Raw genomic sequence first — 25,254 nt, forward strand, 5'->3', positions numbered from 1 at the left:
CAAGCAGTGTTTACCTATGTGCGATATCATATGAGATACAAGCAGTCCGGCAACATTTGTACTTGTGTGTGGTATCATGTGCGATACAAGCAGTCCTGCAGCGTGTTTACTTGTGTGTGTGATACCAAGTGGGATACAAGCAGTCCTGATGAGTGTTAACTTGTGTGTGATATCATGTGCGATACAAGCAGTCTTGCAGGGTGTTGTGTGTAATATGATGTGCGATGCAAGCAGTCCTGCAGCGTGTTTACCTATGTGCGATATCATATGAGATACAAGCAGTCCTGCAACATTTGTACTTGTGTGTGGTATCATGTGCGATGCAAGCAGTCCTGCAGGGTGTTTACCTATGTGCGATATCATATGAGATACAAGCAGTCCTGCAACATGTGTACTTGTGTGTCACATCATGTGCGATACAAGCAGTCTTACAGGGTATATACTGGTGTGTGTGATGCAAGCAGTCCTGCAGATTGTTTACTTGTGTGTGTTATCATGTGCGATACAAGCAGTCAGGTAGTGTGTTTACTTTTGTTTACAATTCAACATGTCCGAAAAGGAGGTGGAAGAATGAGAGCTTAATCTTACCTAAAAAAAAAAACTAATATTGGGTGATACTAGCTTGCATGTCAAATGTGTGATACAAGCAATCCTACTGCGTGTTTACTTGTGTGATATCATTTGCGAGACAAGCAGTCCTGCAGCGTGTTTACTTGTGTGTGTGATACCAAGTGGGATACAAGCAGTCCTGATGAGTGTTAACTTGTGTGTGATATCATGTGCGATACAAGCAGTCTTGCAGGGTGTTGTGTGTAATATGATGTGCGATGCAAGCAGTCCTGCAGCGTGTTTACCTATGTGCGATATCATATGAGATACAAGCAGTCCTGCAACATTTGTACTTGTGTGTGGTATCATGTGCGATGCAAGCAGTCCTGCAGGGTGTTTACCTATGTGCGATATCATATGAGATACAAGCAGTCCTGCAACATGTGTACTTGTGTGTCAAATCATGTGCGATACAAGCAGTCTTACAGGGTGTTTACCTGTGTGTGTGATGCAAGCAGTCCTGCAGATTGTTTACTTGTGTGTGTTATCATGTGCGATACAAGCAGTCAGGTAGTGTGTTTACTTTTGTTTACAATTCAACTTGTCCGAAAAGGAGGTGGAAGAATGAGAGCTTAATCTTACCTAAAAAAAAAACTAATATTGGGTCATACTAGCTTGTATGTCAAATGTGTGATACAAGCAATCCTACAGCGTGTTTACTTGTGTGATATCATTTGCGATACAAGCAGTCCTGCAGCGTGTTTACTTGTGTGTGTGATACCAAGTGGGATACAAGCAGTCCTGATAAGTGTTAACTTGTGTGTGATATCATGTGCGATACAAGCAGTCTTGCAGGGTGTTGTGTGTGGTATCATGTGCGATGCAAGCAGTCCTGCAGGGTGTTTACTTATGTGCGATATCATATGAGATACAAGCAGTCCTGCAACATTTGTACTTGTGTGTGGTATCATGTCCGATACAAGCAGTCTTACAGGGTATATACTGGTGTGTGTGATGCAAGCAGTCCTGCAGATTGTTTACTTGTGTGTGTTATCATGTGCGATACAAGCAGTCAGGCAGTGTGTTTACTTTTGTTTACAATTCAACATGTCCGAAAAGGAGGTGAATGAGAGCTTAATCTTACCTAAAAAAAAAACTAATATTGGGTGATACTAGCTCGCATGTCAAATATGTGATACAAGCAATCCTACAGCGTGTTTACTTGTTTGATATAATTTGCGATACAAGCAGTCCTGCAGCGTGTTTACTTGTGTGTGTGATACCAAGTGGGATACAAGCAGTCCTGATGAGTGTTAACTTGTGTGTGATATCATGTGCGATACAAGCAGTCTTGCAGGGTGTTGTGTGTAATATGATGTGCGATGCAAGCAGTCCTGCAGCTTGTTTACCTGTGTGCGATATCATATGAGATACAAGCAGTCCTGCAACATGTGTACCTGTGTGTTATATCATGTGCGATACAAGCAGTCCTGCAGGGTATATACTTGTGTGTATGTTGAAAGCAGTCCTGCAAATTGTTTACTTGTGTGTGATATTATGTGCGATACAAGCAGTCCTACAACATGTGTACTTGTGTGTGATATCAAGTGTGATATAAGCAGTCCTCCAGGGTGTTTACTTGTATGTGTGTGTGATATCATGTGCGAAGCAAGCACTCCTGCTGATTATTGTCGTGGAAATTTCTTAAAGACGATCCTTTAGTGACAAATTGCTTTAAAATGATTTATTTAAGTAACAAACAAATAATAACAAGCTTTGCAAAGCGAGACCAAACCAGAACGACACATCCGTTCATTCCAGCTTGTTCTAACTCCTTTAGAATTTGACATGACAATTATACATTCTCAGAAGTCCCACCCTCCATGCTCATTTACATACAGTACACCAGTGGAATGAATACGCAAAGTCCTGTGAAGAAGGAGAGGGTGTCGTTTGCCCAGAAAGGGGGGGGGGTCACTCAGTAAAGGGGAAAAATTTAGCTCTGTTGGGGGTCAAGAATAGATGACACATATGCCCAGGTCAACTAAAGTCCACATGTTACATCAAAGACACAGGAGGTAGAGCTTGATAAGATAATAGATCTCTTGCTAAGTGTCACATTCCTGAGCCCAATAAACAACTTTTGGCGACCCGTTCAAAGAATATCTTCAATTAAAACGAGTACAAGTAATTTTGCTATCACATTATTTACTTTTGTGTGCTATAATGTGTGTTACAAGCAGTTTTGCAGCGTGTTTACTTGTGTGTGTGTGTGTGGTATCATTTGCGATACAGGCAGTCCTGCAGCATATTTACTTCTGTGTGATATCGTGTGTGATACACGCAGTCCTGGAGCGTGTTTACAAAACAGACATCCAGTTAAGATCTACACATCCTCCAGTAAACACACAATTTGTTCTATTTTACTTAAGTCATTTACAATAGGTAAACATGCTAGTTTATAGGCCACTAAGAGCTAGCAGCTACACAACAGCTAAGCACACAAGCTAGACATAGGTAATAATCATTAAACAAGAAAAGGTGACATTTGTCAACATAAACAAGTATGAAAAATGAGTTACATATTACTTACACATACAAAGTCCCCAAGGCAATAACGTATTAGAAAGTATCCAGTAACAAACGTGTCCGCATCATTCATCTTCCTGAGCCCGGATCTTAACTACATGAATAACTGTGGCCACTAGGTGTCACCAAAAAACAAACAATTCCCACTTCAACTTAAAGAGAGCGTAAGTAGGCCATAGGGTTAGTGTTTTCGTTAATGTTATGGTATTAGTTTGTTTCGAGTTACACATTTCAACCTGCCCGTTTCATGGCGGTTGCCAACAAATCTGTTACACGAACAAATCAACACTGCAAAATACTAAAAGTGTGTTCAATGATTTGTGCTGATATCATATCACATTGATACTAAGGCTTCAATAACAGTATCACCATCACTACATCATGACATACTGAACTGTAGCATGTGCGTTGGATACGTGACTTGAGTACTTGAGTACTGTTATGAAATGCCTTCCGATATCATTTCCTTCCCCCAAATCCCAAATGTTTGTCCTTGATAAATGTTGTATCAATTGTAATTTGTCTGATTCAACAGCAGTCCGGCACCCCGAGTGGCAGGAGTTTGACTCGGCAAAAGAGAGGACCGCCATCTTTTTCTCTGCGAGCTTTCCACTCCACAGATGAGGTCGATGTTGACGTTCAGCATTTTCGCCTACGCGGGCAGCTGGATGAGCAGTCCAGCAGTGACCAGTCCTGTGACACCGTCATCCAGATAGACTCTGACGGCTTGATCCGGACAAGAGCGCCTGCAAAGCTAGCCCAACCCAAGTTTGTGCCCATTATACCCTCCTTGCACCCCAACAAGGCTGACATGGACGACCCAGAGTTTACGGCTTTGCTCCAAGAGCTACTGAAAATCCCCAAACTGCACGGAGAGAACAAGAAAGACGACGCTCAAGGACTTGCTGAAGGACTGAAAGCTGACCTGAAGCAGCCAGAGAGGGACTGTCTGAAGTGTGACACGTTTGCCGAACTTCAGGAGCGCTTGGGTTGCATTGATGGAAGTGAGGAAACCATGGACTTGCTTAAGTCCGCCTCCAAGGTTCCTTCTGGTAACTCTGCCCCACCTAAGCCACAATCCCTGAAAGAAAAGGCAAACACGGAATCGTCCGAGGCACCACAGACATTGAAGCAGGGACTCGGCAGCAATCAGACTTTGGTTCGTGAAAAGCAAACAGATGGTGCCGTCCCTGGGGATAATTTTCAGAGAGAAGACTCAGGTCTCTATGACTGCGAGGAGTGCAGTGCAACCAGTTCAAGCGAGGAACCGTTGAATCAAAGTCTCAATCGAAACACGACTTTCCGTTATCAGATACGAAAAACTGGAGCTCAGTCCTCTCAAGACGTAAATGTCAAAACTCAGGGCATTGCTAGTACCGACTGCACTCAGCCGACAGAGAAACCAGAGAGTCATGAAGAGGCTGATTGGCTCAAAGCAGACAAAAGGACCTCGCCTGTCGGAAAGAGTTTACCTGCATCTCCTCCTTCCCCTCCATGTTCCTCTTTAAACCCAGTAGCTGGAAGGGTTACTGTTAGCGACATGGCAGCTAATCAACCCACAAAGGATGCTAAGGAAATGAAGGCCACTATCACCGTAACGGTCCAACAACCGCTGGATCTGACAGGCCAAGATGAACTAGTCTTTTCTATGGTGGAGGAGGTGACCATCACAGGAACTCTGGATAGTGGCAGGACGGGAGGGAACTTAATTTGCATCAACGACGCTGCCCGGTCAACAGCACGCCGTCAAGGGTCTGGCGGATTCAAACCAATCCAAATTATTAGCAATATCAGTGACGAAGCTACGGCAGCCGGTCTGACCAACGTGTCAAAGTGCACAACTGTTCATCCATTAGATACAGCGACTGAGACTGACACATTACTGACTCCCTCAAGAAGAGAGAGAATTTTGCCTTCTTTTATAAATCCTATGCTGATGAACCCTGATGAACAGTTGGAAAATGTAAAAGACAAAGAAATAACTCCGTCTCACGCTGAGCTTAAAGGGAATACACTCAAGTGTCCAGAAGCGGCTTCTGAGACACTGAGACAATATGCAAAGATCTGTAAATCCTGTGACTCAATGGCCTTGGAAGGTGCCTCTTTCAGTAAAGACACTGCAGGAAACCAAATGCACCCTGGAGACTTTGGGGATGTTTCTTCCACAAACCCTTCAAAGGCCTCAGTGGGCCAGCAATATGCTCGCACACGTATTGGGAATACAAAGATCACTGGTGCGTCTTCAGGTTGCCTAGAGACGACCTCTGCTTCTTTTAATACAGGTAGCTTACCTCGCAGCTGGCTAGATGCCAACCACCAGCAAAGCCACAGTCACACGGCAGACGGTTGGAGAGACGCGAGGGGGGTGACATCATCCACCCCGTGCAGCCCAAGGGTAAACCTCGAGAGGAGGCGAGACCAGCAGTGTTCCCCGGTGAACCAGAGCTTCTACATCTCCTCCTCTCTGAAATATGACCCAGGCGACACACAGAGAGCCAAGAGACCTCTCAGAAAGGGTATCGAATCGTTGTTTGATTCCTCACAAGTAGGCATGAAACATGATCATATGCCGGGGAGGGTGATGTCACCTCTAGAGGAGAGTGGTAGGAATGAAATGAACCAACTGACTACCAGTACTAGTAAGTCTCTCAGAAGGAACCATTGTGACATTCCAACATTAGACAAAGGAAGTAGCAGTACCTCTCTTATCCCTAGGGGCAGCAGCTCTAAGAGAAGTTCTGAAGGGCTTTCAAGAGGGGCTCATAAAGGGAAGAGTGTTGGGGATTCAACATTACCAAGGACAAGCCGGAGCTCCAGAAAGACTCGGCAAACTAGCCATGGCCATAACTCCATTCCTCATGAAAATGAAGCTCAATCCCGGCCGACCCACTCAAAGCTCTCTGCTGTAGGGAAACTCAAGATTTCTTACCCTAAAGTCCGACGCCTGTCCTCTCCCAGCATCAAGAACCTGAGTCCTGCCCACAAAAGTCTGAAGGAGTCCATAAACCGCAGTGCCAGTCTTTCCCCAGACGCTAAAACTGTAAGCTTTGAGCGGGCATCCTCCTCCTCCCCTCCACACTCATTCCACTCCATCAGCAGGACTCCCAGTCAAAGCTCCACATGCTCGTCCACGAAATCTGCCATTCAGGGATTTACCAACGGTTACATGTCAGACTTCCTCAAAGACAGGACTGACAGCCCGGCTTTAGTCGGACTGGACCAAACCGGCTCGCTTTTCTCCCCGTACAGTCAAGTCACGTCACCTCACACGCCGCCTCACCTGAGCGGACATGCCAGCGACGCCACCAGTGTCCTGAGCGGAGAACTGCCACCAGCTATGGGTAAAACCTCGCTGTATTTCTCAAACAGAAACAGCACAATGAGCAGTGGATATGATAGCTTGCGGAGAGACAGTGAAGCCACACTGAGCAGTGCTTCAACCAGCGGCAGGAGTACTTCCCTTCTCAGAGATGTCCGCAGCAGCAGATCGTCTCGGCGGAGAGGCAACACAGGTATCTAGAAGCAAGTTGTTCTTAAACTCTGGCTAGGATCACACTGCAGGGTTTGATGCTTAATTTGTTTTTATGGTTAAATCTGATCTTGTAATGCATGGGTGTCCTGATTGTGGCCCGCCGGCGTCTTCAATTTAGCCCACGAGACGGCACAGGTTCAAGAAGCAATCCGGCCGGGCAGGGCAGGGTTTTTACTTATTAATTCTACATATCTGGCATTTGGGCAAATGTTTATCAGTCGCCATCTTGTGGACAACATGAGTGACTCAGGCTGGTGACTCTGGAGTGTACTTACTAGAGTCTGTATGCACACCAAACAACCTTCCCTAGTCATGGCGCAGAAAAAAAATCAACCTGCACAAAAAGTCAACAAACATGTCACACATTACACTGCTCACTGAAGTTTGTGGATATTATAAAAAACAACCAACCACCCTAAAAAAATGTTTTAAACACACTCATTTAAAGCTATTGCAAGGCATGATGGGAAAAATGCAAAATATGCATTGGGTATATATAATTGTATTTATTTGGAGAAGTAGACATGCCTCCAACTCTAGTAGGTTACAGTCCTCAATCAATCAATCAATGTTTATTTATATAGCCCTAAATCCAAAGTGTCTCAAAGGGCTGCACAAGCCACAACGACATCCTCGGTTCAGATCCCACATAAAGGCAAGGAAAAACTCACACCCCAGTGGGATGTCAATATATATATATATATATATATATATATATATATATATATATATATATATATATATATATATATGTGTGTATATGTGTGTATCTATATATATATATATATGTGTGTATATGTGTGCATATATATATATATATATATATATATATGTATATACATATATATATATACATATATATATGTATATACATATGTATATATATATATACATATATATATATACATATACATATATATAGAGTATATATATATATATAAGAAATACTTGACTTTCAGTGAATTCTAGCTATATATATACATATTTATTTTATTATATGTATGTATAAATATATATATACATATATACATATACATATATATATATGTATAAGAAATACTTGACTTTCAGTGAATTCTAGCTATATATATATTTATTTATATATATATATATATATATATATATATATATATATATATATATATATATATATATAAATGAAATACTTGAATTTCAGTGTTCATTTATTTACACAATTACACACACATAACATTCATCTACTCATTGTTGAGTTAAGGGTTGAATTGTCCATCCTTGTTTTTCTAACCATACGCATATACAGTAGACGGCAGTATTTTCCTGTTTAAGAGTGTCACAACATTGCTGTTTTAGGCAGACAAACTGCTTTACGGTAGACGAAAACGGACTGCTGTTGTTGTGTGTTGTTTTACCGCGCTGGGAGGACGTTAATGAAACTGCCCAACAATAAACCCACATAAGAAACCAAGTACTCGCCCTCGATCATTCTACAGTTATAACATTATTGGGCAGACACGCTCTTTATATACGTCACTCCGGTCCGCATGGAGCTGTAGGGGGCGTGGCCTTCAGCTCCGCCTGAATTTCGGGAGATTTTCGGGAGAAAATTTGTCCCGGGAGGTTTTTGGGAGAGGCGCTGAATTTCGGGAGTCTCCCGGAAAATCAGGGAGAGTTGCCAAGTATGGATCGACATTCGTATGGGCTAATATTAAAGGCTACAAGGTTTTACAGTTACAACACAATGTTGTAAGATCATAATAATCCCTGAAAGGAATGCCAATGGCGCCCCCCCATGTCCTGACATGAATTGGAGGTGACACGCGCGTAGAGCATGCTCAGGTCGCTTAGCGACACTAAAAGCCTTGCCAGAAGTCGTATCGTTAATAAATTATGAGGTAATGCTCGCACTCACCAGTCCAGGTCAAACGCAGTGGGGTCAGACTCGGTGAAGAGATGTGTTCAAAAGAAAGATGGCGGTGCATTAGCGTTAGAAACATTACACAGACATAGTGTTATATTTGCCTGTGAAGTAGACACATATTCTGTCTTTAAGCATATTTCTTTTGCTGCCTGTCCTGCAGGCGCTCATCCACGTCAACCTTCCAGCGACACAACCTTCTCCATGAGACAATCCTCTAATGGGGCACAATCTCGCTGGGCAGACCACACGATCCCTGAGAAGTACGACGTCAAAGTCTACGACGTTGACAGAAGGCAACGCACGCAGAAAAAAACAGGTGCTGCCTTTTTTCCCAGTATTTTATCCATTTTAAAGGCCTACTAAAACCCACTACTACCCACCACGCAGTCTGATAGTTTATATATCAATGATGAAATATAAACATTGCAACACATGCCAATACGGCCTTTTTAGTTTACTAAATTGCAATTTTAAATTTCCCGCGGAGTTTCTTGTTGTAAACGTCGCGGAATGATGACGTGTACGCGTGACGTCACGGACTGTCAGGAAATATTAGCGCGGCACCATTTGCGGCTAAAAGTCGTCTCTTTTCATCGCGCAATTAAACAGTATTTTGGACATCTGTGTTGCTGAATCTTTTGCAATTTGTTCAATTAATAATGGAGAAGTCAAAGTAGAAAGATGGAGTTGGGAAGCTTTAGCCTTTAGCCACACAAACACACGGTGATTCCTTGTTTAAAATTCCCGGAGGTGAAGCTTTACTATGGATCAGAGCGGTCAAGCGAACATGGTTCCCGACCACTTGTCAACCGGCAGATTTCGGTGAGAAAATTGTGGTATAAAGTCGCCTCTTACCGGAGATCAGCTGAGCTTGCGCCGTCCATGCAGCTGCCGTCGGCTTCCCTCAGAGACTGGCCTCAAGACACCCGTGGACACACCCCCTCCGACTATCAGGTACTATTTAAACTCACTAAAACACTAGCAACACAATAGAAAGATAAGGGATTTCCCAGAATTATCCTAGTAAATGTGTCTAAAAACATCGTAATCCATCCCAATACAATCGCTTTTTTTTAACTTTGCGATTTGTTCAATTAATAATGGAGAAGTCAAAGTAGAAAGATGGAGTTGGGAAGCTTTAGCCTTTAGCCGCACAAACACACGGTGATTCCTTGTTTGAAATTCCCGGAGGTGAAGCTTTATTATGGATCAGAGCGGTCAAGCGAACTACTTGTCAACCGACAGGTTTCGGTGAGAAAATTGTGGTATAAAGTCGCCTCTTACCGGAGATCAGCATAGCTTGCGCCGTCCATGCAGCTGCCGTCGGCTTCCCTCAGAGACTGGCCTCAAAACACCCGTGGACACACCCCTCCGACTATCAGGTACTATTTAATCTCACTAAAACACTAGCAACACAATATAAAGATAAGGGATTTCCCAGAATTATCCTAGTAAATGTGTCTAAAAACATCGGAATCCGTCCCAATGCAATCGCCTTTTTTTTTACTTTGCGATTTGTTCAATTAATAATGGAGAAGTCAAAGTAGAAAGATGGAGTTGGGAAGCTTTAGCCTTTAGCCACACAAATACACGGTGATTCCTTGTTTAAAATTCTCGGAGGTGAAGCTTTACTATGGATCACAGCGGTCAAGCGAACATGGTTCCCGACCACTTGTCAACCGGCAGGTTTCGGTGAGAAGATTATGGTATAAAGTCGCCTCTTACCGGAGATCAGCTGAGCTTGCGCCGTCCATGCAGCTGCCGTCGGCTTCCCTCAGAGACTGGCCTCAAGACACCCGTGGACACACCCCTCCGACTATCAGGTACTATTTAATCTCACTAAAACACTAGCAACACAATAGAAAGATAAGGGATTTCCCAGAATTATCCTAGTAAATGTGTCTAAAAACATCGGAATCCGTCCCAATGCAGTCGCCTTTTTTTTTAACTTTGCGATTTGTTCAATTAATAATGGAGAAGTCAAAGTAGAAAGATGGAGTTGGGAAGCTTTAGCCTTTAGCCGCACAAACACACGGTGATTCCTTGTTTGAAATTCCCAGAGGTGAAGCTTTATTATGGATCAGAGCGGTCAAGCAAACTACTTATCAACCGACAGGTTTCGGTGAGAAAATTGTGGTATAAAGTCGCCTCTTACCGGAGATCAGCTGAGCTTGCGCCGTCCATGCAGCTGCCGTCGGCTTCCCTCAGAGACTGGCCTCAAGACACCCGTGAACACACCCCTCCGACTATCAGGTACTATTTAATCTCACTAAAACACTAGCAACACATTAGAAAGATAAGGGATTTCCCAGAATTATCCTAGTAAATGTGTCTAAAACATTGGAATCCGTCCCAATGCAATCGCCTTTTTTTTTTTTTTTACTGTTTTTTAAAAAAAATTTTTTTTTTAGTCCTTCGCTATCAATATCATCATCAACGAATCTTTCATCCTAGCTCAAATTAATGAGGAAATTGTCGTTTTCTCGGTCCGAATAGCTCTTGCTGCTTAAGGGTCCCATTATAAACAATGTGAGGACGTGAGGAGCCCTAACACTTGTGACGTCATCGTCTGCGACTTCCGGTAAAGACAAGGCTTTTTTAACAGCACCAAAAGTTGCGAACTTTATCGTGGATGTTCTCTACTAAATCCTTTCAGCAAAAATATGGCAATATCGCGAAATGATCAAGTATGACACATAGAAAGGACCTGCTATCCCCGTTTAAATAAGAAAATCTCATTTCAGTAGGCCTTTAAAACAAAACACTGAATGGGAATTTCAATGTCTCTTTGTTGTGTGGTCAACAATATTTCATTTTTTCAACATGAGAGCTTGATGGATTGATTTACAAAATACAAATGTAATTTTTGGTCTTTTGTCCATTTTAGCTTCCACAATAGCAAGAACCAGTCGGTGAAACGTAAACTATTTCTACATGATGTTGTACATTTACTGTCACAACAATCACCTCTGATCTCAGAGCACTCTATTGTCATTGGACAAGTACAATTAAATGTCCTTTTCAGCACAGACCCGTTCAAGAGCAGACAGACATCGTACGGGAACGCTAATGGGGTCACCACTTACGGCCGGCCCATAAAAGGTGGGAAAAGGTGGACGCTGGTGGGGGAAGATGAGTAAAATTAAAGCCGATCCCAGACTACGGGGTTCAGTTTGGGGTCAGGAAAGAAAACTTGATAGCCACGATAAGCACATGTACACATTTTACAACACAGAAACCACAAGACTTGCAACAGGAGGTGGGGCGGCGCGGTGAGGAGGGTGATGTGCGCCAATGACGAAACTGCGGCCCATCTGGCACCTAAGGAGTTCAGCGGTAGCAACGGTGTGGGGGGCTATTGTGCACTGCAAAAAAATTATTGTAAAAAATAGGGCAAGCAATTGTTAAATAGTTAAACAGCGTACATTTCAAAATAGTTTATCACGGTTCTGAAGGAATCAATAAAGTACTATCTATCTATCTATCTATCTATCTTGTAGTAGGAGCGGTATGGCGTAGTGCAGTGGTTCTCAACCTTTTTTCAGTGATGTACCCCCGGTGAACATTTTTTTAATTCAAGTACCCCCTAACCAGAGCAAAGCATTTTTTGTTGAAAAAAAAGAGATAAAGAAGTAAAACACAGCTCTATGTCATCAGTTTCTGATTTATTAAATTGTACAAACCCCGTTTCCATATGAGTTTGGGAAATTGTGTTAGATTAAAAAAAAAAAAACGGAATACAATGATTTGCAAATCGTTTTCAACCCATATTCAGTTGAATATGCTACAAAGACAACATATTTGATGTTCAAACTGATCACCTTTTTTTTGTGTGCAAATAATCATTAACTTTAGAATTTGATGCCAGCAACACGTGACAAAGAAGTTGGGAAAGGTGGCAATAAATACTGATAAAGTTGAGGAATGCTCATCAAACACTTATTTGGAACATCCCACTGGTGTGCAGGCTAATTGGGAACAGTTGGGTGCCATGATTGGGTATAAAAGCAGCTTCCATGAAATGTTAAGTAATTCACAAACAAGGATAGAGGGAGGGTCACCAATTTGTTAGCAAATTGTCAAACAGTTTTAGAACAACATTTCTCAACGAGCTATTGCAAGGAATTTAGGGATTTTACCATCTACGGTCCGTAACATCATCAAAAGGTTCAGATAATCTGGAGAAATCACTGCACGTAAGAAATTATATTACACACCTTTGATGCCTCAGACGGAACTGTATCAAAAACCGACATCAGTGTGTAAAGGATATCACCAGGTTATCCATACATCTCTGTACCATGTCTGTCTTAGCATCGCCGGTAAAATGTGCAGACACTCCGGCACATTCAATGGGGGTCTGGCGGAAGATTTCTTGCCAGTGGTGCAACTTGAATCCCTCCCCGTTAGTGTTGTTACACCCTCCGACAACACACCGACGAGGCATGATGTCTCCAAGGTTCCAAAAAATAGTCGAAAAAAAGGAAAATAACAGAGCTGAGACCCGGTGTTTGTAATGTGAAAATGAAAATGGCGGGTGTGTTACCTCGGTGACGTCACGTTCTGACGTCATCGCTACAAGAGCGATAAACAGAAAGGCGTTTATTCGCCAAAATTCACCCATTTAGAGTTCGGAAATCGGTTAAAAAAATACATGGTCTTTTTTCTGCAACATCAAGGTATATATTGACGCTTACATAGGTTTGGTGATAATGTTCCCCTTTAAGGAAGATAATTTGCGTACACATGGATTTATAAGAATGGTCCTGGCTCTTACACAGGCCAGGCTTCTCTTTTTGATGGCGAGGTAAGGAAAATAATCACCTAGTCCTGTCACCTAAGATCACCACCTGCTCTGTCTGGGCTGGTAGGAGGCTCTCCAGCCTACCCTTTACAGTTCTCACCTTTACCTGCAGCACATGGACTGTACTGCCATCCTTTTAACAAGAACTATTAAGTATGAGCTGAGATTTGAACAAGATCCAGAGACACTGATTAGTTTAAATGGAATTGTATATTTGTATATAGTACTTGTGTTTTTCTCTTCAAATAGCTTTCATGTTGAATGGCCATTCAACTCATTGTGTGATATATCTGATGTCCATCACTAATTCTCTAATACACGGTGTCAACCAAACGACAATTCAAGCACTTCTCTCTCTGTCCGAGTTGAAAGTAATTTTCTGTTCCTAGCCCATGACACCACATATATAAATATTGCATTGATTTCTAGCACGTATAGGTTACACAGCACTTACCAGTGAGCTGCCTCTATTTTTAAAATTTTATTTATTTACTAGCAAGCTGGTCTCGCTTTGCTCGACATTTTTAATTCTAAGAGAGACAAAACTCAAAGAGAATTTGAAAATCCAAGAAAATATTTTAAAGACTTGGTCTTCACTTGTTTAAATAAATTCATTAATTTTTTTACTTTGCTTCTAATAACTTGCAGAAAGACAATTTTAGAGAAAAAATACAACCCTAAAAATTATTTTAGGATTTTTAAACACATATACCTTTTTACCTTGTCTTCCTCTTCTTTCCTGACAATTTAAATCAATGTTCAAGTAAATTTATTTTTTTTATTGTAAAGAAAAAGAAATACATTTTAGCTTCTGTTTTTTCGACGAAGAATATTTGTGAAGTATTTCTTCAAATTTATGATTAAAATTCAAAAAAAATATTCCGGCAAATTTAGAAAATCTGCGGAATCAAATTTAAATCTTATTTCAAAGTCTTTGGAATTTCTTTTAAAATTTTTGTTCTGGAAAATCTAGAAGAAATAATGATTTGTCTTTGATAGAAATATAGCTTGGTCCAATTTGTTATACCTTATTTCCTTGAATTGCCGCAGGGCATATACCGTATTTTTCGGACTATGAGTCGCGTTTTTTTTTTTCTTCTAGTTTGTCCGGGGATGAGACTTGGCCAAACTATTAAAAAAAATAAAAAATAAAAAAATATATATATTTGTTATTTTTTTGGTTTTGCCAATTCTCATCCCCAACTACAAAAAAAAAAATGCGATTTATAGTCCGAAAAATTCGGTAGTATGCGCCTGTCTTGAATTACTGCCGGGTCAAACTGGCTTCGCTAAATAATTAGCGCAAGCTTTGTATTACCGCCTGGTCAAACTCGTGACGTCACGAGTGACACTTCCCCTGTCATAATTTTCAAAAGGGAAGAAGCTGATTTCAATACCGGTAATTTGAAACCGCATAAAGGGAAGAAGATTAAGAGCTAATCAGTAGGATTTAAGGTCCAAGGTTACCATCCATCCATCCATTTTCTACCGCTTATTCCCTTTCGGGGTCACGGGGGGCGCTGGCGCCTATCTCAGCTACAATCGGGCGGAAGGCGGGGTACACCCTGGACAAGTCGCCACCTCATCGCAGGGCCAACACAGATAGACAGACAACATTCACACTCACATTCACACACTAGGGCCAATTTAGTGTTGCCAATCAACCTATCCCCAGGTGCATGTCTTTGGAAGTGGGAGGAAGCCGGAGTACCCGGAGGGAACCCACGCAGTCACGGGGAGAACATGCAAACTCCACACAGAAAGATCCCGAGCCTGGATTTGAACCCAGGACTGCAGGAACTTTGTATTGTGAGGCAGACGCACTAACCCCTCTGCCACCGTGAAGCCAAGGTTACATCACACTCAAATTTTTACTGCATGCCTTTGGTAAGTGCCGGAGTGAGAAGAGGTTTTAAAATAATTAGCGCGTGCTTACTTTTACCACATGCCTTTGGTAAGCGGAGGAGTGAAAAGAGGTTTTAAATTAATTAACGCTCCGGCGGCAATTCAAGGAAATACGGTATATTCTAACAAAGTGCAGATTAGATTTTAACCTACTTAAAACATTAAAAATATATATATATTGGGAGAAATCATTAAGATGATCAATGTTTCCACAAAGATAAATATAATTAAATATTAATAATAACACAGAGTTAAAGTTGAATTGAGCAAATTGGCTATTTCTGGCAATTTATTTAAGTGTGTATCAAACTGGTAGCCCTTCGCATTAATCAGTAGTGAAGTCAAGTGAATTATATTTATATAGCGCTTTTCTCGAGTGACTCAAAGCGCTTTACATAGTGAAACCCAATATCTAAGTTACATTTAAACCAGTGCGGGTGGCACTGGGAGCAGGTGGGTAAAGTGTCTTGCCCATGGACACAACGGCAGTGACTAGGATGGCGGACGCGGGAATCGAACCTGCAACCCTCGAGTTGCTGGCACGGCCACTCTACCAGCCAAGCTAGTAGTAGAAAACTGATATCCAAAAATGATTTAGGGGTGTCTCGTTTCAACTTTTTCACTTACTATATGATACAGAAATTGGCCAACTTCGATAACAATAGTACATACTTTTAAATTTTAGTGTGGAATGTTACAAACATTTCTCAGAGAAAAATAGCACAGTAGAAGTATTTTTGCCTCATTCCTGTGAGAATCCTGCGTGTGACTGAAGCATTAATGAGTGGGAGTGGCTGCAGTGTGCTCAAACAACCACCAGGCAGCATCTGTGAGCAGATAATACTCTATCATCTTTTTCTCTTTCGGACTTATCAGGCTGGTAGTTCAATCTTGGCGCATTTTTCACCCAAGAAGTAGCTCTTGGTTTCAAAAAGCTCGGTGACCCCTGGTTTAAGGTGTAATAGAACAGATAGATAGTCAAATTTGTTATAGGACATTTAGCCAAAGTTGATATAGAATATATCGTCAAATATGTTATAGAACCGATGGATAGTCAAATATGTTATAGAACCGATAGATAGTCAAATATGTTATAGAACAGATAGTCAAATATGTTATATGACATTTAGCCAAATATGTTATAGAACAGATAGTCAAAGATGTTACAGAACATATAGTCAAATATGTTATATGACATTTAGTCAAATATGTCATAGGACATTTAGCCAAATATGTTATAGAACAGATAGTCAAAGATGTTACAGAACAGATAGTCAAATATGTTATATGACATTTAGTCAAATATGTTATAGGACATTTAGCCAAATATGTTATAGAACAGATAGTCAAAGATGTTACAGAACATATAGTCAAATATGTTATATGACATTTAGTCAAATATGTCATAGGACATTTAGCCAAATATGTTATAGAACAGATAGTCAAAGATGTTACAGAACAGATGGTCAAATATGTTATATGACATTTAGTCAAATATGTTATAGGACATTTAGCCAAATATGTTATAGAACAGATAGTCAAAGATGTTACAGAACAGATAGTCAAATATGTTATATGACATTTAGTCAAATATGTTATAGGACATTTAGCCAAATATGTTATAGTACATTTAGCCAAATATGTTATAGAACAGATAGTCAAATATGTTACAGAACATATAGTCAAATATGTTATATGACATTTAGTCAAATATGTCATAGGACATTTAGCCAAATATGTTATAGGACATTTAGCCAAATATGTTATAGAACAGATAGTCAAAGATGTTACAGAACATATAGTCAAATATGTTATATGACATTTAGTCAAATATGTTATAGGACATTTAGCCAAATATGTTATAGGACATTTAGCCAAATATGTTATAGAACAGATAGTCAAAGATGTTACGGAACATATAGTCAAATATGTTATATGACATTTAGTCAAATATGTTATGGGACATTTAGCCAAATATGTTATAGGACATTTAGCCAAATATGTTATAGGACATTTAGCCAAATATGTTATAGAACAGATAGTCAAAGATGTTACGGAACATATAGTCAAATATGTTATATGACATTTAGTCAAATATGTTATATGACATTTAGTCAAATATGTTATATGACATTTAGTCAAATATGTTATGGGACATTTAGCCAAATATGTTATAGGACATTTAGCCAAATATGTTATAGAACAGATAGTCAAAGATGTTACAGAACATATAGTCAAATATGTTATATGACATTTAGTCAAATATGTTATAGGACAGTTAGCCAAATATGTTATAGGACATTTAGCCAAATATGTTATAGAACAGATAGTCAAAGATGTTACAGAACATATAGTCAAATATGTTATATGACATTTAGTCAAATATGTTATAGGACATTTAGCCAAATATGTTATAGGACATTTAGCCAAATATGATATAGAACAGATAGTCAAAGATGTCACAGAACATATAGTCAAATATGATATCGGACATGTAACCAAAGTTATAGAAGATGTAGTAGTTGGTCAGGAGTGTTACAAGAGAGCGTTGAAGAGCAGTGCTAGACAATGTGCTTCACGGGATGACGTGATGTCCCTCAGACGACAGCTCTGGTCCTCCTGAGACTTCCCTGCTGATGCATCTTTAATGAGCACACGAGGGAACTGGGTCATGGTACAGTCAAGAACAAAGACCGTGTGATCATGTCCTGGCCAAAACATCATCTTGTATGTACCATCCTTGATGACATCATCATCGTAATAGTATTATCCTCCTCGTATGTTTCATGTCCCATCTTTGATGACATCATCATAATAATATTATTCTCCTTCTTTCATTCTCTCCTGGGTCTGTTTTATTGGGTGTGTGTGTGTGTGTGTGTGTGTGTGTGTGTGTGTTTTGTGTTGGCTCTGACCTACTTACAGGACACACTTGCTGGGGCCAGTGGTTGGGCCTCAGTCAGGTCATGTGATCATTCCAGAAAGGGAATGATGTCATTCAAAGTGTTAGTGGTGAAATAACAATATGGATATAAATTTGTGTTTGCATCTTCAGGCGCTCGCGTGCTTCAGCGCCAAGCTGCAGCCTTTGCAGTTCCGACATCAGACGACCGCAGACGTCAAATTCCCGTCCAACAACCTGAGGACAGAGGAGGACCATCACAGGTCCGCGCGGGTATTCATCGCATAGAACCCAGACCGTGAGTGGGTTTTTTTTTTCCTTTTAAAGTTGTGAATTTATTAAGATTCGGGATGAATTCTAATCACGTTTCAGATGTGAATCGACTTTTTGTGCTGACTTAGCAGATACAAAAAGAGAAAACATATTTGAAAGTACACATTAGAACACACACTGGTGAAAAACCTTTTATTTGTTCAGTCTGTGGTAAACGTTTTGTTCGAAGTCACAATTTGAAAGTGCACATGAAAACACACACTGGTGAAAATACGGTTTCCTGTTCAAGCTGTGGTAAATGTTTTACACAAAGTCACAATATGAAAGTACACATGAGAACGCACACTGGTGAAAAACCTTTTTCCTGTTCAATTTGTGGTAAAGGTTTTTACACATGGTCAACATTTGAAAGTACACATGAGAACACACTGGCGAAAAAACGTTTTCCTGTTCAATCTGTGGTAAAGGTTTTACAAAAAGTCAACATTTGAAAAGACACACTAGAACACACACTGGTGAAAAATTGCAACAAAAGCTTTTGTGAACGATCAACACTTTTAAGACACATGAGAACACACCCAGCAGAGAAAGTGATGAGTTGCAGTGTGTGTGGTGAAAGATTCTCTTCTAAGTACCAGTGTAAGAAACACAAGTGTGCTGGTGAGAACAGCAGCAGCAAATGAAACTGCAGGATTTGAAATCAACTGTCAAGACTTTAATTTTTACTTTCTAACAACATCAGCACATATAACATGTGTGACATTGTTGTGCTTTTGCCAGTCAAGTGCATGCATTAATATGCAACGTTGTGTACTTTTATAAAAAATAGGGATGGCGTGGCGCAGTGGTAGAGTGGCCGTGCGCAACCCAAGGGTCCCCGGTTCAATCCCCACCTAGTACCAACCTAGTCACGTCAGTTGTGTCCTGAGCAAGACACTTCACCCTTGCTCCTGATGGGTGCTGGTTAGCGCCTTGCATGGCAGCTCCCTCCATCAGTGTGAGAATGTGTGTGTGAATGGGTAAATGTGGAAGCTCAAGAAAACATCTATACGTTTGATGACTTTGTAGATCTTTGTAAGATGGCATCAAGATAGATTGGTTTTCCTTTGTTTTCTCAAAATCGGCTAGAAGTGAGTTCCTAGGTTTTACCTTTGGAGGGGAGAAATATGCGCCACACTGTGAACACACACCAAACAAGAATGACAAACACATTTGGGGAGAACATCCGCACTGTACCACAAAATAAACACAACAGAACAAATACCCAGAACACCTTGCAGCCCTAACTCTCCACCTCCACCTACGCAGGGGAGAGGGGGGGCGGAGTTGGGAGGCGGGGTTTGGTGGTAGCCCGGAAGAGTCAGGGCTGCATGGGATTCTGAAGATTTGTTCTGTTGTGTTTATGTTGTGTTGCAGTGCAGATTTTTTCCCGAAATGTGTTTGTCATTCTTGTTTGGTGTGGGTTCACAGTGTGGCGCATATTTGTAAGAGTGATAAACTTGTTTATACAGCCACCGTCAGTGTGACCTGTAAGTATGCCTTGCAGTCACTGACACGTGTTTGCAGAAACCTTAGAGAACATGTGGCTGAGACTGCAAGCTGTATGTTTGATGAAAAAATGGATGCTATGACTTGTGTTCATAAAAGCCAAATACAGAAATGTCTGGAATAGTACGCTGTTAGTACAAAATGTAGAGGGCGTCAAAGGCAGTGTCAACACGGCACCCATTGAACATTGTTGTTCAATGGATGTTCGCGGGAATTTAGTTTAGTTTATTAAGGATCCCCATTAGGCGGCATAGCTCGGTTGGTAGAGTGGCCGTGCCAGCAACTCGAGGGTTGCAGGTTCGATTCCCGCTTCCGCCATCCTAGTCACTGCTTCCCAAAAAATGCTCAGTCTTTCACAAGAAAGGATGGGGCGAGGTGCACCCCTTTGTCCACAACTGCGTGAGCAAAGAGTCAAACAGATTAGGAACAACGTTTCTCAAAGTGAAATTGCAAGAAATGTAGGGATTTCAACATCTACGGTCTATAATATCATCAAAAGGTTCAGAGAATCTGGAGCAATCACTCCACGGAAACCAACATTGAATGACCGTGACCTTCGATCCCTCAGACGGCACTGTATCAAAAACCGACATCAATCTCTAAAGGATATCACCACATGGGCTAAGGAACACTTCAAAAAACCACTTTCACTAAATACAGTTCATTGCTACACTCTACCAACCGGTACAGCTCGGTTGGTAGAGTAGCCGTGCCAGCAACTCGGGGGTTGCAGGTTCGATTCCCACTTCCGCCATCCTAGTCACTGCCGTTGTGTCCTTGGGCAAGACACTTTACCCACCTGCTCCCAGTGCCACCCACACTGGTTTAAATGTAACTTAGATATTGGGTTTCACTATGTAAAAGCGCTTTGAGTCACTCGAGAAAAGCGCTATATAAATATAATTCACTTCATTTCATTAGTCTACACCGCAGTGGAGACTATTATTCCTGGGGTCCAGGCAATAAACATCACACAACCACAGAACAAAAGATTAAAATGCAGTACAACATGATCCAATAATAAATTGTCATAATACAAAAATAGCAACAACAAAGAACCAAAAAATACCAATAAATTGTGTTACATAATAATTTTCATACCAAAGATAAAAATAGCAATATAAAAATAAATATACTGTATACATTTTTGCAAAAATAAAACAAAGAACCAATGGCCTAAAACAGGGGTGGGCATTACGTCGATCGTGATCGACTGGTCGATCTCGGAGGGTGTGTCAGTCGATCTCAAGCCAGGCATTAAAAAATAGACATAAAAATGAGCAATCATCAATCATACCAAGACTTCACTTTCGTCAGTTGTTTGACATTCTCGGCACCCGAGGATCTTGTGAGATGACGCTGGCTGCTGCGAGCTCATATTTAAGAAAAAAAATCACTAACAGGGCGAACGCAGAGAAACACATTTTATTTCTAGAGACTCCGTACCTACTGTCAAAACTCTAAAGACCGACAGCACAGTTCCTGTCTTCACCATAAAAGACCTGTTTCATCCTGCCTGTGCTAACAAAATAAGAGTCTCAGAAAGCTAGCGTGCACAAGCTAGCAAGCTACGGAGTTTGATGCCAATGTATTTCTCCCCCGCCCTCAGCGACCGCTTTCTCACTTGCTTGCCCACCCGCACACTCACTGACGTCACTCACCTGCTGCCAGACATTAAAGGGCCACACCCATATGCTACTCTCATAACAAAGTGTTTAAAAACAAGTATGCAAGTTGGACAAATGAGATGCCAAATCCAACCACTTTCATGTGGTATTGGACAGAAAGGAGGACTTTTTTTTTCCTCCATTTGAAAATGCGGACGTTATCAGCACCACTGTCTAATTCCAATCAATGCAAGTCATCAGAATCAAATACACCAACTTATATTCTTGTCTTCATGAAAGAAAGGAATCTATGTGTGTTAAAAATGCTTGTATTATCATTAAACACCATTAACTTGTTAACAAAAATGTCTCTTTCATAAATAAATAAATATAAATTATAAATAGGAATGAGGTTGATCTCCTCGACTTGGTCAATTGAAAAGTAGCTCGCTTGCAGAAAAAGTGTGAGCGCCCCTGGCCTAAAATATACACATTAGTGTACCAAAGACAAACAATAAGTGACGAAAAAGTATCATCCATCCATTTTCTGCTGCTTATCCCATCCATCCATCCATCATCTTCCGCTTATCCGAGGTCGGGTCGCGGGGGCAACAGCCTAAGCAGGGAAACCCAGACTTCCCTCTCCCCAGCCACTTCGTCTAGCTCTTCCCGGGGGATCCCGAGGCGTTCCCAGGCCAGCCGGGAGACATAGTCTTCCCAACGTGTCCTGGGTCTTCCCCGTGGCCTCCTACCGGTTGGACGATGTGAAGGAGCAGCGGCTTTACTTTGAGTTCCTCCCGGATGGCAGAGCTTCTCACCCTATCTCTAAGGGAGAGCCCCGCCACATGGCGGAGGAAACTCATTTCGGCCGCTTGTACCCGTGATCTTATCCTTTCGGTCATGACCCAAAGCTCATGACCATAGGTGAGGATGGGAACGTAGATCGACCGGTAAATTGAGAGCTTTGCCTTCCGGCTCAGCTCCTTCTTCACCACAACGAATCGATACAACGTCCGCATTACCAGAGACGCCGCATTTTCTGCTGCTTATCCCATAATCAATAAAATACTCAATACAAATTCCAGGGTCTCCCGGAAAATTCGGGAGGGTAAGTAAATATAGCAAATATGATGCTGTCAAGCGGCATTCACATAAAACTTGCGGGCCACAGTAACACTAAATTTACATATCAAGGTGCGGGCCGCAAAATAACGTCTCGCGGGCCGCAATTGGCCCGCGAGACGCGTGTCTGAGACCCCTGGCCTAAAGTGTGCCTTGCAGATGTTATGACAACATAACTGATATGAAATCATACATGATGTCTTTTTATAACTTTCGGAAGTTTATTTTGTACTTGAAACTGTTTATAGGGTTAGGCTCAATACGTGTTTAACTTCAGCCTAAACCCTTTCGGTCTGTAACATTTTTTATTTTCAATCTATGAATGTACAACTTTTTATTTTCAATCTATGAATGTACAACTGTTTTTTTTGCTTTGTTGACCATTGACCGAAGAACAATAAACTTGAGTAATAAACTTGAGTAATGTCATATTTGACATAATATTCATATCCATCATCCATACTAAAGTATTTTTTATTAACACATGATGTATATTTGACCTTATGCACTCATCTTCCAGGGACTTCACTAGTCTTAAGGTGCGAGTACGGAGAGAAGCATTGAAAACTTTAAAGCAGGGTTGTCAAACTCAATTGTCGCTCGAATAAAATATTACGATTAAAATACAGGAAAAAAAATACCGGCCGCGGTAAAGTCAAAAGTGAACTAAATACATTTAATTATGCATAAAAGTGTTTTATTTTTTAATGAATTAAATAACGTTTATGACAACCTTTTTTCCATAACACAATATAGAATGAGAGATATAACAGAATAATGCACACATTTAGGCGGTATAGCTCGATTTGTAAAGGTGTTCCAGGTTCGATCCCCGCTTCCGCCATCCTAGTCACTGCCGTTGTGTCCTTGGGCAAGACACTCTACCCACCTGCTCCCAGTGGCACCCACACTGGTTTAAATGTAACTTAGATATTGGGTTTCACTATGTAAAAGCGCTTTGAGTCACTAGAGAAAAAGCGCTATATAAATATAATTCACTTCACTTCACTAATATTTATATTCATCATCCATATAAAGTATTTTTTATTAACACATGTCATATTTGAAATAAAGAATTTTATTTCCACATGATGTCATATTTGACTTAACTATATTCATCATCCAAATAGAGTATTTTATTAATACATGATGTATATTTGCCATAATATTCATATTCATCATTCATAATAAAGTATTTTTTATTAATACATGATGTATATTTGACCTAATATTTATATTCATCATCCATATAAAGTATTTTTTATTAACACATGTCATATTTGAAATAAAGTATTTTATTTCCACATGAGGTCATATTTGACTTAATTATATTCATCATCCACATAGAGTATTTTATTAATACATGATGTATATTTGACATAATATTTATATTCATCATTCATATCAAGTATTTTCCATTAACACATGATGTTATATTTGACTAAATATTTTATTAACACTTAATATTCCTGCAGGATGAATTTTTCAGACTTCCAAGGAAGACTCTCAGGTGCTCCTGGAGGTCCTTAAGAAGCTGAAGAAGAGGAGCGACTCTAACTTGACTCATTAATCACTCATTATTATTATTATTATTATAAAAAGTATTATTATTATAAATATTATTTGTATTATTATTATTATCCATACCATCCATTTTCTGCCGCTTGTCCCGCTCGAGGTCGCGTGGGTGCTAGAGCCTATCTCAGCTGCATTCGGATTGAAGGCAGGGTACACCCTATTATTATTAATAATATCATTGTTATTATTAGTAATAATATTTGTATTGTTATTATTATTATTATTAATATTGTTATTATCCTGACCACTTTTTGTCCATTTTCACTTTGTAATAAAACCACGTTTATGTCACCGCAGCACGACTTTGATCTGATTCAGGACTTTTTGAAGGGAAAATGTTTTTTAAAACACTTTGATGTCAAGTCACGACCACAAATACTGAATGTAAATGTTCATATATCATGTATATAAATATTAGTACACTATAGTGTTTGATTTCATTTAATGTTCATACATCATGGATAGAAATATTAGTACACTAGTGTTTAATTTTATTTGACGCTCATATATCATGTATATAAATATTAATACACTCATGTTTTTTTTTGTTTTTTTGATGTTTGTATAAGTTTTAAAGCAACATTTGATTTATTTGTAGGGAATTATTTCCCAAGTAATTTGTATGTACTTCATGGTGCTCAACAACACATCTTTCAATAAAACTTATACAAAAACAACTTGTCTTTTATTTTAAGTTCATTTATGCTTGAAAAGGTTTAATCACAGACAAATATTAAAGTTTGCTTAAATATGCGTATTTTTCAACCAATAAATATGCATGTTTTTGACCAATAATATACATAAACTTGACCAATAACATGCATGTGCTCAACCAATAATAGGCCCAACAGAAAATAGTGAATAAATAACACCAAATATATTTTTTTAAAATGCAATAAAGAGAAGCTGCACAATTTGAAGCGCCAAGTGTCAAAGGAAGAATGT

The 25,254-nt window shown here is 40.2% G+C and overlaps 1 protein-coding gene across 3 annotated transcripts in view; it reads left to right on the top strand.

Annotated features, from left to right (window-relative positions):
* LOC133542153 (kinesin-like protein KIF26B) overlaps window positions 1-25,034 on the top strand; it is an 82,213-nt gene extending 57,179 nt beyond the window's left edge. For 2 of the 3 annotated variants that reach the window (XM_061886030.1, XM_061886031.1), the window contains exons 12-15: window positions 3,674-6,650; window positions 8,731-8,886; window positions 18,335-18,479; window positions 24,207-25,034. In XM_061886030.1, coding sequence (XP_061742014.1) covers window positions 3,674-6,650; window positions 8,731-8,886; window positions 18,335-18,479; window positions 24,207-24,261 — 3,333 coding nt within the window. In that variant the 3' untranslated portion in view covers window positions 24,262-25,034. The remainder of the gene's footprint in view (window positions 1-3,673; window positions 6,651-8,730; window positions 8,887-18,334; window positions 18,480-24,206) is intronic. The other variant, XM_061886032.1, reaches the window with a different exon arrangement.
* Window positions 25,035-25,254: the final 220 nt, after the last annotated feature.

Source organism: Nerophis ophidion, linkage group LG24 (assembly GCF_033978795.1).
Source record: "Nerophis ophidion isolate RoL-2023_Sa linkage group LG24, RoL_Noph_v1.0, whole genome shotgun sequence".
In the NCBI taxonomy this organism is placed as follows: Eukaryota; Metazoa; Chordata; class Actinopteri; order Syngnathiformes; family Syngnathidae; genus Nerophis; species Nerophis ophidion.